Source organism: Mustela nigripes, chromosome 5 (assembly GCF_022355385.1).
Source record: "Mustela nigripes isolate SB6536 chromosome 5, MUSNIG.SB6536, whole genome shotgun sequence".
Taxonomy (NCBI): domain Eukaryota; kingdom Metazoa; phylum Chordata; class Mammalia; order Carnivora; family Mustelidae; genus Mustela; species Mustela nigripes.
In genome coordinates this window covers 124,587,688-124,604,702 of record NC_081561.1, presented here as the reverse complement: position 1 = coordinate 124,604,702, position 17,015 = coordinate 124,587,688, and the positions used below count along the sequence as shown (strand labels likewise).

The window sequence follows — 17,015 nt, the reverse complement described above, 5'->3', positions numbered from 1 at the left end:
CTCAGAGTGATCTGATTTTTTCCTGGCCCGAAGTTGAAAATGAAATGGACATGTTATGGACAAAGTTCTCATGGTCTCCTGAAGGAAGTAGAAGCGTCTTCTGGACTGGTTCAAGGATCACTTTCTATGTAACTTCTCTCCTGTTCATTGTTTTAAGCTGCCACTCTCTGTGGTATACCCTTCCTTTTTAGACCAGATCATCCTTGAGGCCTGGTTTTACATCAGCAATCCTGCACCATGTGCCTCTAATTACTTTCATTTTTCTGCTCTGGCCTTTGCTTATTATCTCCTTTTAGAGAAGGCTAAACACACACACCCACACACACACGGAGATAGGAATGAGCTCGCTCATACAAACTTACGGGTCCTAAATGGATTTCCTGTCCCTCAAGGGAAGAAATAATCCAGAAATGTGCCCATATACTCCCATGGAACCATATATTCTGTTATTTCAGAACAGAGCTTTTATTTTAAGGTTAAGACTCAGAAAAAGATTATTTCTTCAGTCTTGCCTTGCCCTGAAAACAGCTGCATGAAGCCTTGATCCAACTGTGTGGATGTCAGCTGGGTAGACTTGAGCTTCTAGTGAATATTATCTTTTCATGTAATGTTTCATTAAGCAGCTAAGTCCACAAGAGTTCCCAAGATACATAACTCTCAAGAAAAAAGAGGCATGCTTTGCCAAGTAAAGAGCTATGATTTATGGTAGTAACGGTTACACTCTGAATCTTACTGGGCTTTGTTTTGAAAAATTATTACCACAATGGTTCTGTAGAATTTAGTAGTGAAACCAGCACCATTTGGCACATTTATGACAATAGGGTTCTGGTTTTCTTAACTCCACAGTTACATGTTGGCAGCATTTCAAATTCTTGGTACAGATGTGAATATAAAGAAGAAACATGAAAAAAATATATCGGGCAGTTTCGAGTATCCAAATGTAAGGAGCATTATTCCTAACATGCGGCTAGCATGGACATGGAACGAACTTGGTAATGGAGGACATGGCAAGCACAAACATTATTTGCAAGGGACTTTTAAATTTTTTTCATTGAGGGCACTAACAGTTTTCTAAAAGCATCTCCTGTTCATATCTACCAAATGAGACTCAAATTTATTTTTGCCTGGAGACAGGTTAGTTTCTGGATCCTCCACGGACAAGCAAATAAACCCTTTCCCACCATGTGACTGTTGGGATTGCATGGCCATACCAGCATGTCTCTGGGTTTCATCCTAACAATGCCCAGCTTCTGGTAAAACAGAAGTCTTGAAATTCATTTTAAATGAACAAGTGGCAGATCTACTTTCTGAGCTAAGATGTAAAGGGAAAAAAATACCGTGGGATGTAGAACAGGAAGACTGCAAAAGCACATTAGAACTTATTCCCTATGGCACGGTCAGTGTTAACTACTGAGGCAAAAACGTTGTCCTCACTGGGCAAAGTATTGTTCCTCAACCCAGTTTTCCTCAATGTCCCTTACCCCTGAGTCAGTTGGGTCTACACACATACACACATACATCACATACATGCTGTCCTGAGGCTAGGAAGGCTAGGGATCCGAGTCTTCCTTACCTCACCACCCAATCCCCATCAATAGAGTAAAAGAGACAGACAAAATCCATTACTAAAGTTTGAAACGCTTTTCTTAGAAAACACTTCTATAGCTCATAATTGAAAAATCTTAAACTGGTCACTTATGAGAGAAAAGAGATCAACGCTTCAGATCACTCACAAGAGTGGTCCCCGATGGAAGTGGGGGATGAGGGACTCACTGCTGCTAGGGAGCGTGGGTGGGGCCGAAGAGACGCAAACACTGTCATGTTCAAAATTGTTCCCTAAGAAGAGGTCACTTCACTGGCCCCTCACTGAAGACACTAGACAAGCATTGGTAAACATGAACATTTATATTTAATTTACATTTTGACAATTTGCACATAAATAACAATGTAAACCAGTACGTAAACATAAGATAATCTGTTGTTCTAGCAAAGTAAAAAGCCAATAACTTTGGTCAGTTTTAACTTTGATTAGAGGAAAAAAATAAAACCACTGTTGATTGTGGGCTCCACATTCACATGTAAGAGGCCTACAAGGGAAGGTCAAACAGCAAAGAGAAGCAAGTCTCGAGCCACGCGGGTCTTGGTAAAAATTCCCACAAATAAGAAAGTACAAAAGAGAAAGAAAAGAACAAGTGAGCAGACCGTTAATGTTTGGTGTCAATGTCAGTGTGCGATGCTTTGGTTTACCTACAATTAAGGACTGCGTTGGCCCAGCACTGATCCATAAAATATCGTCAGTTTTGCCACTTAGAGAGGAACAGATCAGTAAGGCTCTGAGGTTTCTCTTGATTCTCCTAAGTTCGTTCTTTACTGCAGGCTGACATAGTTGCCATCAATAAAAGGTTGAATGTAGAAACCAGACTGATAAGTGATGCATCAGTTAGTGAGAAAGAGAGAGAAAATTAATAGTGGCAAAGGGTGTGATGGGACTTTATTTCCATGACTTGGGTGTGACCACGTAACAAAAATAAAGCCATCTTAGATTGCCCTTACTGGTGAAAGATGATGCATCTCTCTCTCCCTGGTTGTTATGCAGTCTCCAGCTTTGCACCAAGGTTTTGGGGTCTCGTACAATAGCAAGGAGGTGCCCAAGCTCACCAATGTCTCTGATGATGAGGTCCTCAAGTGTTAAGCAAAGCCTCAGAAAGGATTTTTCTTTTTGCCCTTAGGAAAAGTAGGTTCTTTTACATGGTTTGGCTCACAATTTAAGTGGTTATAAATATATTATATATACACATGGTATAGTGGTATAAATAGATTTATAAATATACATCATTCTTTGCTACACCTTGAATGCTGACATGTAATCTTTGGGCTTAGCAGAGTAAAAGACAGAATGGCACACATTCTGTCCTTTCTGGAGCACACTTGGTTTCTCCTGCAGAGTAGCAAATCACTGCATAAGACATCACTTCCTGCACTACTGGACACACTCAATGAGGTAATTGTTGTTGAACAGCTTTGCAATGCCCTTTCATCTTTAATTAAATTAACCATAAAATGTAAAAACACAAATACTGAGGAAAATCTGAGTTTTACAGAACAAAATACAATTGATGTGTTGGGGATAGGAATGTGCATTGCCTGCTTTTACCCTAAGACAACAAGAATACCCGTTTTTCATTTTTTTGTTTGTTTTGTTTTCTTTTTAAAGTGTGGCCTGAGCCTATCTACCTCAAATCCTTCCTGGTAGAGCACCATGTTTGTGCAATTTTTGACATAACAACAACAACAAAAAACCCCAATAACAAAAACAACACCCAGACTCAAACCCCCAAACCTCACACATACAAAACCACCTGTGCTTTGGGAACATTTTGCGGCAGTTTTAAACATGGCAGTTTGTCTCATTCACATTTTCAGATAATACACTGGGATGCAAAGGTCACGTGACCACTCTGAATGGCCATGTGACTTTGGGGGTGGGGTGACCCTGCTTTTTGGAGAGGAAGACAGGTTAGCAAAGCCTTCTTATCTCCTTTCTGGTAAATCTGTAGCTAGGGGGAAAAGAATCTGAACTATCTACACAAATATACAAGATTCCCTTTCTTGTCTCTTCTACTGAAGTTATTATTGGGTAATTCTGCACACATTCCCCCCATGGTATACAATGCTGTTCAAGTGAGATCTTATGAGTTAACACATCAACTGTCTAACTTTGGCAAAACCAAACCGCATTTTCAAACCATTATTATAGAGGGAGGTCAACTGAAGTAATGTATTTGTTTACTAAATCATAGGTACTTAGACAGATGTGCAGAAACTATCTACAAAGAATAGCCACAAGAAAAAAATATAACATTTATAACTCAAATTACAAGGAATTTTTCCAGTCATTGTAAACTTTTTTAATTATTGCTTTTTGAATGATAAATTGTATAATAAATTATGAAGGATTATCATTGAAAAAATAATTATGGCTAGGCAATAGTCTTAGCAATGGGAAGGCTATGCAAACATATCCACACAAATATTCAAAATACACAGGTTCAAATATATAGATGGGGGTGTAAATAAGTATATATAATATGTATATATATATATTGTCTTTGTCTCATTTATGCCCTGAGATTTCAGTAACTTTGGAGTTCCTTCTTTAATTCCAGACAGGTGAGGGGAAACCATCTACCGTCAGGAGAGCTTCGCAGAACTGGAATTATGTACAAGCATTTGTTACAGGCACCCTGACTTGCCAAGTCATAAGTTAAGAAACAAAACAAAATGCTTTTTTTTGTTTTCTGGAAATCTTAAGGATCCATTGGTTCAACTGTTTCCTGTTTGACCTTTACAGGCCCCAGAGGTAGTGGGTTGCTGTGAGCCAACTTCATGAGGGATGGGTCTGATGACTCATAAAGGCTACACCCTGAGAGGAGTCCATTCCCCATGTTTCTTTGCAAAGACACTTTCAGGCCAGTTTCTTCTTTCTCTTTTCTGACCACAGCCAGAATTTCTTTCTCCACCACAGAGGTCACATCGATGTTGTCCTCCATGTCTTCGAGCCGGTCGGCGTTGTCGCTGATGTCAAACTTCTCGATTTCTTCATTGATCCGGGTCAGATCCTCCAAAGGCATCCCCGTGGCTGGGGCCACAGGACAGTTCCCCTTCAGGTGGACCTTGAGGCTGCAGAGATGGATGTAGCTCTTGTGGCAATGGGCACACTTGTGGGGCCGCTCCCGGGTGTGTAGGCGCTTGTGGAGTTTCAGGTGCACAAACTGGGTGAACTTGGCAGGGCACACCTTGCACTGGTAAGGTTTCTCTCCAGAGTGGAGTCGCAGGTGGGTCTTGAGATTGCTGGTGCTGCTAAATCGCTTGTGGCAAACCTACAGTGTGGGGAAGAGGGCAGAGATGGGAGGCAGGAAGACCAGAAGATTAAGAGCTGCCGGTGGGAAGGGCCCGCTTACATACCAACGCCCAGCAACCTGTGAGTGGAGAAGCCTCCCGGTGGCACCTATGGCGTGGCATTAAGCAAACAGGGAGATGTGGGCACTGCACGCGAGGTGTTTACTTCCCCCTGCCATCTTCCACCCACTGGAAGCCGGCTGTGTCATCACCTCTGCTCCTCAGCAGGTACAGGGTTATGAGACGTGGCCAGGCAGAATTCTTGTGCTGCTTTAAACTACGGGGCTATGGGACACAGGGAGACCGCTCCTGACACATTCTGTACAAAGGTGAAAATTTCTACCGGAAATCACTGCCCACCTGGCATTCATGTGGCTTCTCTCCCGTGTGTACCAGGTAGTGTTTCTGCAGGTGGGCAAGCTGAGTAAAGCCCTTGTTGCAAGTCTGGCATTTGAAAGGCCGTTCTCCGCTGTGCACTCTGAGGTGAACCTGGAAAGAAGCCACGTGCGTTAGCCCTGCTCTCGGTCGGTGGGAAGACCTCCCATTTCTGCTCAAGGACTCAGGCATTTATGATGCAGACACTTTAGGAAAACCATCACGTGAGAGCTTAACCCGAACAGACACAGCCCCAGCGTTTTCAGAACGCTTCATTTTGTTTGAGCCAAAGGATCTGATCTTCTAGCCCAAACACCGCATTTTCATCATTCAGAAGAAACGCAGCAGAGAAGTAATTAGTCCGAAGTCACAGCGCCAGAAATGGCCAAAGAAACCCCGCCACCCCTAATCCGCTATTCCCGCCCGTCGCACTTGTCGCTAAAGCGCCTCAGCACCTGCGCAGAGCGAGCCACATGCAGGCGCGCAGGCGCACAGGGCGGCCCCGGCGCGCAGGCGTAGTGAGGCCCCGGGGCGCGCGGGCCGACTGCTGCCCCCGTGCTCGCTGCGTGGCCTACCTTCAGGTTTGAGAGTTGGCCAAAGGTCTTGGCGCAAACGTTGCATTCATACTTTATCTTGCCGTTCTGCTTCTTCAGGGGGTAGGGCAGGGTCTTGTAGCCTGTCATGTTTCTTTTGTTTTTAATGAGATTCATGGCTTCGTCACTGCCGGGGGCCGCCAGCGCCGCTGAGGTAGCTTTGGGCTGCACCACGTGCTCCGCCGAGGCGGCCGTGCCGGCTGTGGGCGACCCGCTGGTGGGGCTGCTCGCCCTGTCCTTCATGCTGGCGGCCGCCCCGGGGAGGGAGAAGGCACTGTGCGGCGCCGGGACGAGCACCTCGCGCGCGTGGTCGGGCTGCAGCGGCCTGCGGGCCCCGTCCGAGGGCAGCGAGCTGGGCAGGGAGGCCGGGCTGAGCAGGGGGTGCGGCAGGCCGCCACCGCCCAGGAGGCTGCCGTAGACGGGGTACAGCCTGGGGAAGAGGCTCAGGTTGCCCACGCCGCCCATGTTGCCCACGGTGCCCAGGCCGTTGCAATTCACGCCGTAGGGGGGCAGAAGGAACTTGGGGTAGTGGGCGTTGTAGGAGGGGATGAAGGCCGGGGGCAGGTGCGGGGCCGGTGCGTACCCCGGGTAGGAGCCCAAGCCTTCGGGGCCGTAAGGGGCGTTCAAGTAGGCGTACGAGTCTCGGTGCTCTGGAGGGCAGGGCGCCAGGGGCGACACCGTGTTCCCCGGGCTGCTGTGCGGGCTGCAGCTTTTGAGGCTTTGGTCGGGGCTGCTTCTCGCCGAGGGGCTCGGGGTCGCGGAGGACGGGATGGGAGAGTGAGTGATGTAGGTCGGCCTCTCCATCCCATAGGCTTTCAAAAAGTCCTCCGGCAGAGGGGCCCGGATGGGGTAGACAACCCGAGGGTAGAAGGGCATTTCGGGGCTCCCGTTTTTTCGGAAGTCGTCCGCCTCCTTTTCTGAAGAGAAGGGTGAAATGTTGGAACGGTAGCAGTCCTTTCCCTTGGAGGGGTTGGAGTCCAATTTCAGGATTTCTTTCACGCTGTACTCTCTCTTTGGAACGCTCTTGGGGCACAGTTCGTTTTTCTCAGTGCTGGGCTGCTTTGGATGGCCCTGGGTTTGTGCTGAAATAAAGACGGGTCGGTTACTCAAAGGGTTATAGAGAACTGAAGTGAAAATGCCAAAGCTGCTCTCTCCTTGAGAAAACCTGAGCGCCAGCTGGCCACAAGCGAGACACACCTGGCTTCTCAACGCCCTCTCATTCTAGAGGGCTCGGGGGCCACTCGCTCACACGCACCGCTCCATTTCCTTATGGGCAAAACGGGGACAGTGACAACATCTCGAATGAAGGGCACTGTCTGTCTGGATTATTTTGTTTCTACTAGTAAAAAACCGTATGATGGAAAAGTGCTGTTCAAGCTAGAACGGGGGAGCTTCCATTAAAATGGGGTGGAAAAATCCTGGTGTGGGGGTGTCAGAGGTTAATAAAAGTCATTCTGATGTTCACAGTGTACCGAAAGGAAATCAGCACACCCTGCGAACTAGATGTGAAAGATTAAGACTCATTTCAAGTAACAAGCAGTCATCAGTTTTCACCTTGATTCTTATTTAATACGAATTTGATAAAACCCTGTTCAAACTGCCTGTGCCAAATAGATTAGCAATGTGGATGCCACCCCTTCCCCTCAAGTTGCTGACAACACGAGAATGGCACCAAGGTTCTGTCTGGTCTAACCAGGCTCCCAGCAATGCTGTCCCCTGGAATCACAAGGCGTGACATACTCATCTCTGCCAAACCACAACAGGCACTTCCCGAGCCAGTTCAATTACTTAGAGCACCAAAGAAAACAGGCAGCTAAGATGAAAGCATTTATTCTGTATTATTACTCGATAAATACACTATTTAGGAACAGCAGCAATGAGGACAGTTCCAGACTCTGCAGGCCATCACTAGCCCTGCCCCTCCAAACACACGAAACAAACGATGCCTTTGGAAAAACACCAGTCAGAGCAGGGAACACCAAAAACTCCCAGCTCAGCCTTCCCTGGAAATCAAAAGTAAAACAGATGCTGCTTCGCTGGCGCTCTGGTTATCAGAGGGCAATCGCTCCAACTGAACAGCTGCCCACAAGGAGGAGTAGGTTGAAGGCATGAACCGGCCATGTGTGTGGATGCCTTGGGAGGCAGGGGAACTTTGGCCTTGGTATCGGAAGGGGACATGTTGGGGACCTTGCTGTATCATTCGTGGTCTCAAAAAAAAAAAAAAAATTCCGCTTGATTTCACTCAGAAAGCACTCCAGGCTTGATATCTGATAGGTCTAGAAATGAAGTCTGTGGAAGTCCAGATTCTGAACTCTTCAAATCCATTCTCTGGACTGTCAGGCTTGATTCCAGTTTGAGAGGCCCTCGGAGAATGTTATCTCCTGCTAGCTGTTATCAGTTACTCCCGGGTGAGCCAGCAGCCCCAGAATAAACACAGCCAAGACACTATCAGGGAAGATGCTGATGGGAGCAGTGATGGAAAGCTTGTTGAGGGAGAGGGATTTCTGAAGCCACTAAACCAAAATAAATAACCCCTTATCACGTCAATATCAGTCTTTCAGTGAGGCCCAGCAGGCAGGAAGTTCAAATTGTCACTTTTGTTTTTTAAAGCTGAAATGGTAAAGGAAGAGAGACAGCTAAGTTGGGAAACTGATAGGCGAGGCATCTCCCAGTCACAGGAAGGAATTTTATGGAGGTGAAAAAGAACAATCTGGAGACACCCGTGTAGGCCCACATTAAAAAAAAGACGACACCCTCATAAAACGTACAGAAACTTCACCATTTTCAAGTGGCAAATTATACCCCAGTCTCATAATTTTTCCAGTGGCTTCAGTACTCTTGGTTCTGAAGTTCAACAGATTGAGACCATAAGCAAGAAACGAGTGTCCATCAGCAGCCCTGTCCCTCCTATTTAGTTAGGTGTTCTCACTAGGTACCTTAATAATTCAGTTATTAAACTGAAAACAAAGCTAATGACTGGGCCACCAAACACGAAAGTCAGAATCTGTAATTTTCCATGCAAAATTCTTAGCACAGGGCCTAGCACATAGTAAATTCACAATCCACGTTTGGTCTCTTATGCCTCCATAGAAAAAAAATTCTATTTTCCTCCAAAACAATATCCAGAAGGAAATGTTAGCTCCCTAAGATGTTCTAAGGTGGAAGTCATGAAATCTATGTGAAGGTACATTTTAAAAAATCATCCTTCAGCAGCTGAGTAATCAGTAGAGCTGGTGTCATTTCTGACTCTCCCACTCAGCAGCAGCTTGAGTTAACATGAAGAAGAAAATCAAGATCTGTTTTTGTTCTTAAATCTTAAATGGCTGTAGGCGGACGGAGTCATTTCAAGAGTGAACTGCTTCTGAAGGCTCTGAATGGCTTAATTATGCCGACTCACATTTTCGATCTATAATAAGAACCCCCAAGACTACAAGAAAGAACCTAGAAGTTCTGCAGTAGGCAAAACAAAGTCTGTTTTCAACTGAAACTGAGAAAGCAGATTAACATTTAGAAGTCTATAATTTGGTCAACTGTTTTCTAGATGGGTTGGTTAGATACATAGGAAAAAATACCAAAAAACCTGGGAGGGGTAAGAGTTAAATTTAATAGTTTCTACTCCTTTTCTTTTTCTTTCTTTCTTTCTTTTTTTTTTTTTTTTTAAATGCCAATTTGTGATTGCTGGCTACTTACTATTTTTTCTTTCTATTTTTTTTTTGGCCTCAGTTTAATTCGAATCTCTTCTCAAAAGTCTACCAGTTTGACCATCATTGCCATTTAAAGTCCTCACCAAGACTCTGGCACAAACTTCTATTGTGCTGGGAGCACGGAAACCCAACACAACTCATTTGAAGACACAATCTACCTATTAGGCCTGATGAAAGAGTGGAAATTTTCCTGATCAGAGGTTCAATCAGCAGTTACCACACCTAAGACAACTGGTTTCACAATCAGCATGGGGAGTCTTGGCTTTTAATGTGACTGGTTATTTGTTCACTCTCCTTCTTTACTATGAATACTGGACAAGGAAAGCGTCCCTGAAAATGTTAAGCTGCCATTTAGAAAAAAATTCTGCATAAATATAAAGGGACTTTGGTGGGAACAAAAGTGTCATTTCCACAATATACATGGAAATTGCTCTGAACACAGAGAATAAGCACTTGAATCTTAAATGTTGTGTAAAGCCTTTCTATCGGGGAATAAAAATGCAGGGCCTTTGAAACCGCATTCGGTGAAGGATGTAGGTAAAAAAGCTTCTTTGTGGTTGGTGCAAAGTCACTGGGGTGGGTCACTTCAAATGGAGTTACTGTTTGAAAACAAACAAACAAACAAACAAACAAACAAAACAAAACCAACCAAAGTCTTTCTCTGAATTCATGAATGATGAAGCTCAAGGAGTGTAAGGAGACCCTCAAGAAGTGACTTGCCATGCTGAGAAAGTCAGGAGGAAACAGCACATCTTCCTCTGAGAGGCTCTGCTAGACTATAAGCTGTCTTTTACCATGGGCCTGGCACAGCTGGTCTGGCACATGCAAATGCCAAAACAGCTGAATGGCTCCTGGGGTACTCAGCAATACCACAGACTCTTGGGAGCTCAGAAGAGATATGAGGGGAAAGAACTGACTCCTTTGTCAAGACCTGACTCACCCCTCGTGTTCATGTTAGGAGCCAGCTTGTTTCCAATGATTCCAAGACCTCTTCCTAAAGTTCAAGGGTGCACTGAGTGTGATGTGTGTATGTGTGTGAGAGGACCACGAATGCAAACTTGAAAGGTGATCCTGAGAGGGAGATTCATAAGCTTTCATAGTCCCAGCTTTTCAGAAAACTGCAAATACAGTATTGAGATGGTAGGAAGATCAAGTAAACTAGACAGTGTGGGATGAACACCAACTAGCTACAGAGTTGCTTAGCCTGACCAGGACAGGTAATGGGTTTGTGAACTGGTCCTAAAGTTGAAGTCAAAATCCTAATCTATGTTAAAATTAACATCCATTCCAAATGTTTCAAAGGTAGAAATGTGAACTAAAGCAACTGAGCTGTCAGATAAAACAATTAAGCCTGCATTATCAACAACTGGTGAATCTGGGTAAGAGGTACCTGGGAATTCTTTGTACTATTTTTGCAACTTTTCCTCAAGTTTGAAATCATATCAAAACAAAAAGTTACAAAAATTTCAAAATGTAGATGCCAAAACTTTTACATCAAAAGGACCTACTGTTAAAAACTTCCTTAAAATGTAGCAGTCTAACCGAGAACATGGAACCATAATTACAACAGACTGGAGTTTTATGGTCATTCTTAAATTGTTCCTAGAGATCACTTGAGAATGACTAAAATGAGGTAGCCTTTTGCAGAGGGGTTATGGCAGTAACTTCAACCAAATAAAAAAGTAAAAGCCTATAAACCTAAGGAACTGAGAATTTTTTAAAACAAAGTGTTAGGTGGCTACTGTAAAAGTGATCCAGAGGTTAGATAATTAGGTTTTTGCCTTAAAGAAGGAGACTAAGATATAAAATCTTTAGAGTTATCCACTTAGAATAATATTTTTAAAATTATAGCTGTGAGTTTTTTTAGAAAACAGTCTGCGGTGTTCTACATCAGACCATACATTGATAACCAAATGTGCATCTCTACAATATTCCAACACACACTGTAAGCACCAACAAATCCCCACAAACAAGGGCTATACCTCGCATAATAGGCGTGTCAGGACCAATCCCTTTTTATACTCCCACCTGCCCCCTTTTGGAAAGATTAGAATTAGACATCTATTTCTTCCTGTAACTTTCTGAATTAAACACTCAAAATAGCTCTTAATATTTTACATGGTCAAATTTCCTAATGGGGGACAGGGACTACAAAAAATTGTTCCCCTTTTCCTCATCCCTTGTTTAAAGCCACCTACTTGGCCCCACACATGGAGCCGTATAATTAAACAACATGTTATTAGCTCCTAGGGGCAGAACTGACATTACTGGCATTTTAAATTTTTTTTATTATTATTTTTTGTTCTATAATCCACTTACTGAGATTCATCATTGTTAGCTCTCCGGGATAAGGGTAGTGAAGCCTCTCTGCAAAGTCCCGACAATACCACACAAGAAGCTCCTGGTTGGCAGGGATGGGCTTAATGGTGTAGAAGTAGATGTTCATCCCGTTCTGACACGCAGCCAAGTTCTGCTCCCGGGCAGAGTGCGCCGGATTCACATAGCGCATCCAGTTGCTTTTTTCCTCATTAAAGCCATCGATGAAGTGGAGAAGCTCCCCTCTGGAGTAGATCTGTCCAAACAAAAAGACAGACGTGTAAAAGAAAGTCAGCCCCAAAGCAATGACAAGCTTCCCCGGCACCTCCGAGAAGAAACACAGCAAGAACCGTGTGTGATTTCTCATTCCCTGTTGCCCACACAGAAAAAGAATGCAATCGGTTTAGCCAGAGTCGTCTTGAATCAGCAGAAATCAGGACGGAAACAGGTAAGGCACACTTTGTCAGTTACCTTTTCCATTTCAGTTTTATCATCGTTTCATGTTGGGGGAAAAATGACAGAAGAATGAAACACCACATTTCATTTAAGGAGCTGCCTCGGACGGATCAAACCACCAGAGAGTATTACTTTTGCTACAGCCGTGAACGGCAAATGGGCGAAGCTTCTAACTTTAGTTCCGATTATGCTGACTTTGAATGCTTTGAGTCACTGGGTAGAAGACCAAGCCAACCGAATACGTCAAACTGAGTCTCAACTTTTTCTATGGCCTCTGTACTTGCCGTTTCCTACACCCCCGCCCAAGGCTTAAACTATGCAAACATCCTCCACCCCCAAGCCTCCAAGTCCAGAAGTAACACTTGCTCATATGAATACTTGGAACCCTGCCTTTTTGTGGAAACACTGGGTGGGGCAAAGGTGAACTTCACCTGCCATAACAAAGTGAACACCGGGACAGAAGCCAGGATTTGACAGTCGACTGAGAAGTCACTTTTCCTCTTGATAAACATGTTCAGCCTTGCACTTCTCTTTCAAGCCGAAGGAGGGGAGAGGGAACCCGCTTATCTGTAAGGTGGATGGCTAAAACACCAACTCACAGAGCCACAGGCATGTGTTTTTCGAAAAAAGAACAGGAAGAAACTATTGTCCTTTAAAGGCAACGCATAGTGAAGAATTCTCCCTCCCTCCCAGTGATACCAACGCACTCAGGCTTGATTCGGTAAAAAGACAGAAGAAAGAATAGGAAAAATTAAAACATTCATTCTTGCTGAAACTACTTTGTAAACCAACTCCTCACTCCTCCACAGAAAGTTTCTCTCTCTCCCTCTTTTTAAGGGACTTAAAAAGACTTAAGAAATTTCCTTATCCATCTTCAGACTTAAGAAACTTCCTTATCCATCTATAATCAATACCTGGTTATCTGCAACTTGTAGTCTTCAAGTAGTAGGACACTGTTCGTAGCAGAAATTTGGCTCTAACCGGACAGCAGGGTATGGCTTTGTTCCTAGTCACATACCGACTATGATAGCCTATAAATCGCGTCTGTAGTTCACTCACACGTTATCAGAAACAAAAAGGAACTCTGTCCCTTTAACACAGGCAGTAAACACCAGAATCACTTTCTTTTAAGAGTAACTTCCTGTAAATTGTGAAGGGGGAAATACATGTGGCTTCATCAAAGCAGCTTGTGAGAGCTTTTGCGGTGTGTTTTGTTAAGAGAAAATGGAACAAGCCTGGGTGAATTCTGCTATCAAGAGGGGTTTTCAAGTTTGTTTACTCTGATGTGCAAACTTCCAGGAACATGGGGTTCCATCGTTCTGCACTCTTCGCTGGGCGGAGACTGCTTTCTAAAGCTACGGGGCGTGGGGTTCCAGTCAGCCTTCCATGGACTAAGGTTTACTGTATCCTCATTTAAAAACAGAAACGACTGTGCCATGAAGTCATACGTGCACACACACGAAAATAAAATAATGCATACATCAAATGAACACTGCTCCTCACCTCACTACACTACCATATATTATCAGGAAGATTAAAAATGTGCTGACTCACAGTACAGTTACAAGAAATGTCACTGGTTTCTCAACTTGAACATCCCTACTCTTCTTTGACTGTGTAATTTGCATGAAACTTTTTCTTTCCTTACAACAGATGTTCATATTCCTGCCAGCAAAAATCAGGATGCTTTTGACAACATGTGGCGAGTTTTCTCCTACAATATCCTTTGTATGTGAAAGACTGATTCAAATAAATCCTCCCAAGGAAAGCATTGCAGTTACTTAGGGTGAATCTTTAATGAACCAGGGAACTGGGACAGAGATAGGAGGTTCTTAGGTATTTCTTGCCTTTTAAAAAATAATCATACATTAAATAAGTCTTATGCCGGGTTGTGTTAATTCAGACTTTTGACTCCAAGACTTACACACTTCAGTGGCTCACTTCTGAGAAGACTTTATTGGCAATAAAGGCAAAAATGTAGTCACTGATATTTTGCTCATTTTAAGTCACAAAGTAAATATATTTTAAGCATGTGTAATTATTAAATAAAAACTGAGCACACAGTTCTTAAAGAACAGTTCTTCGTGCTCTTTCTTGTTTGGAAAATAGTAAAAAAAAAAAAAAAAGAAAGAAAAACATCTAAAAACACAAAAACTTCCTGGATTAAAAAAAATCCTGTTTCTATGGAACAGCTTCTGAATGATCCCAAAATAGAAGTCTTTTATAAAGATACTTCTCCCAAGATATAACCATGGTAGGTAAAAACTGGCCAAAATAAGTATAATCCAGTTTTTGTGGTTGTTTCTTACAGCTGTTTTTTAAAAGAATTAAGATTCTTAAAAAATTCAAACAATGATTCCCTGGTAATCATGTATGTTTTATGCATGTATGCATAAAAATATTACTTTTAAATTTAGTAAGCATGTTCCTGTTTTCTAATTGAGAAAAGTGAATATCCTAGAGAGATCTATGGGAAGAAGGAACGTAGTCTAATTTTTGTCCCTGTTCCCTTCCAATTCTGGGTCTTTTACTCAAAAACTCCATCTAATTAGTTCATCTTTGAGGTCCTTTTTAATCCTGATATTCCAAAGGAGGTTGTATGGGCCAGGCTTTAAAGCTCTCACATGATTGTAAGCACCTCCCTTACGCGGGAGTAATGTACACACGGTCAATCCCAGCAGTTTTATGATGCAGACGCAAGACCAGTCCCAGTCATCTCCATTCCCCTGGTGGCATCTCCTACCCGTCCTTCCTTAACGGCATTTATTTTCAAGCTAATTCATTTACGATTACTCTTCCATTCAATTAAAGTTAACTCAGCAAGAAATCAAGAAGGGGTGAAATCTAAGGCTTGGTGACTCATTACTACTTCCTTGCAGAGAAATGCAAATGAACTTACCCTTGAAGCAAGCAGCATACTGTTTCCTTTCATCACAAAGCTCTAATGAATTGCAAAAATGAACATTCATATACAGTCCATATCTCCATCCTTAGTCACCTAGGGGCCTCATTTCTAGAGCCAAACAATTAACCGGTTTCAATCACGTTTGCTTACAACTCCCTATGTCCACAGTGGCCTGGAATAGTTGTGGTAAGCCTGAGTACAGGTTGAAAAAGGAAATGACCCAGCACTTCTGGCTCCATTTTTTTTCTCCCTTAATTCTTATGGAGTCTGAAAAAATTTTCTCTACTTACCCGCCAGAAATATTTCCTGTTGGCGTTCTTGGGAACAGTATCATTGGTGTAGATTTCACCTACTAGAGGTCCAAAACGTGTTCCCTTTGGTATGTATTCTTTACTCACCACTCCAATAACCTGAAGGGGATAAAATGTGAAATAATTACTTCAAACTGTAAAATATTAACCGATGTTTTTATTGAATCGAATTGGCAAGTGGTAGTACAACCAACAATGACAAAATGATGATACAGAGAACAAATATCAATGGTGCCCACATAATTTTAACAATGTTCATCTTAGGGGGAAACCAACTTTTAGACTCCCAGATCATAAGTAAATACCCAACGAAGCATTAAACTAGTCTAAAAGGATTATTCTCAGGTGACTTTTTCATTTTTACTATTACTTTTCATACTAGAAGATCAGAGAGGGTAACCATTCTGTTTTATCTTATTTTAGAATCAGAAACTACAAAATTAGATGGTCAAGATTAAATTATTTCAGCCTGCTCCTAGTTTCTTATTTCTCCTTCTCCATCAAACCATAAACACAGCATGCTTGAGGGGGAAAAAAAAATAGTTTTAGCCTCAGAAACCAAAATAATGCTCTTGGGTTGTTCCACAAAGACCTAAGGAACCAGAATAAAAACAAACGATATTCTTTTCATTCCAAATGAGGTGTTTTTTTTTTCTTTTCCATAACTTACAAGTTCTCTTTAATAGAAGAACGATCTTTCAAGTGACTTTGTTCTTCCCTAGTATCTTCTCCTCAATAGTGGTCAAGAGTCGTCCTTTGAAATGAAATTTATACTGAGGAGAGCTGTGGGTTCTGAGAGCTGGGGTTCTAAGATCTGAGGAAATGACCTTCTCAGACTGGATGTATCACACTAGGGCCCTGCTAAAGAAACAAGTTAACTATGCCAGTTCCTCCTTGATGGTAAATTTCTTTAAGGGAGTAAAAAAAAAAATCACCAACCACGAATCAGGAAGCAATTCATCACTATTCAAAAGAACTCCTCTGTAAGGAGTCCTCTGTAACATTTCACAGTTACAGTTTTATATTGGTTTTTATTCAGTCACTTTCCCATTTTTATTTATTTACTTACTTATTTTTGGTCTGAAATCACCTACAAATTACTTACTGAATACCTTACTGAAATGGACCAAGAGGGGAGGTTAAAGAATATTTACTTCCAGGTTTTACTAAGCCCAATGGCTCCTGTGTAATTGTGTACCTGCTGTGGCAGGTCCAAATATATGTATCAATAAATGTGCACAGTGGCATCTCAGATTCTGGTTGTGACATACATTGATACATCAACATGTCTCATGAAGACCTTAAAACCTGTTGAAATGGATATGGAATAAGCACATCTCCATGGTTATAGCAGTCCAATCTTATGTATATTTCTTATCAGCTAATGATTTTTTTTTTAACAATTTAGTATTTAATATGCAAGCCAATAGAGCATACCCAGACTGGAAAGAAAGGA

General features: G+C 42.6%; 1 protein-coding gene across 3 annotated transcripts in view; it reads right to left on the bottom strand.

The window, feature by feature from the left end:
• Positions 1–1,890: 1,890 nt before the first annotated feature.
• PRDM1 (PR/SET domain 1) overlaps positions 1,891–17,015 on the bottom strand; it is a 22,506-nt gene continuing 7,381 nt past the window's right edge. The window contains exons 3-7 of one of the 3 annotated variants that reach the window (XM_059401125.1): positions 15,539–15,658; positions 11,891–12,143; positions 5,850–6,949; positions 5,260–5,388; positions 1,891–4,880 (exon numbers count right to left, since the gene is read on the bottom strand). In XM_059401125.1, coding sequence (XP_059257108.1) covers positions 4,308–4,880; positions 5,260–5,388; positions 5,850–6,949; positions 11,891–12,143; positions 15,539–15,658 — 2,175 coding nt within the window. In that variant the 3' untranslated portion in view covers positions 1,891–4,307. Of the gene's footprint in view, positions 4,881–5,259; positions 5,389–5,849; positions 6,950–11,890; positions 12,144–12,358; positions 13,012–13,257; positions 13,347–15,538; positions 15,659–17,015 lie in introns of those variants that run through there. The other 2 variants (XM_059401127.1, XM_059401126.1) reach the window with 2 other exon arrangements.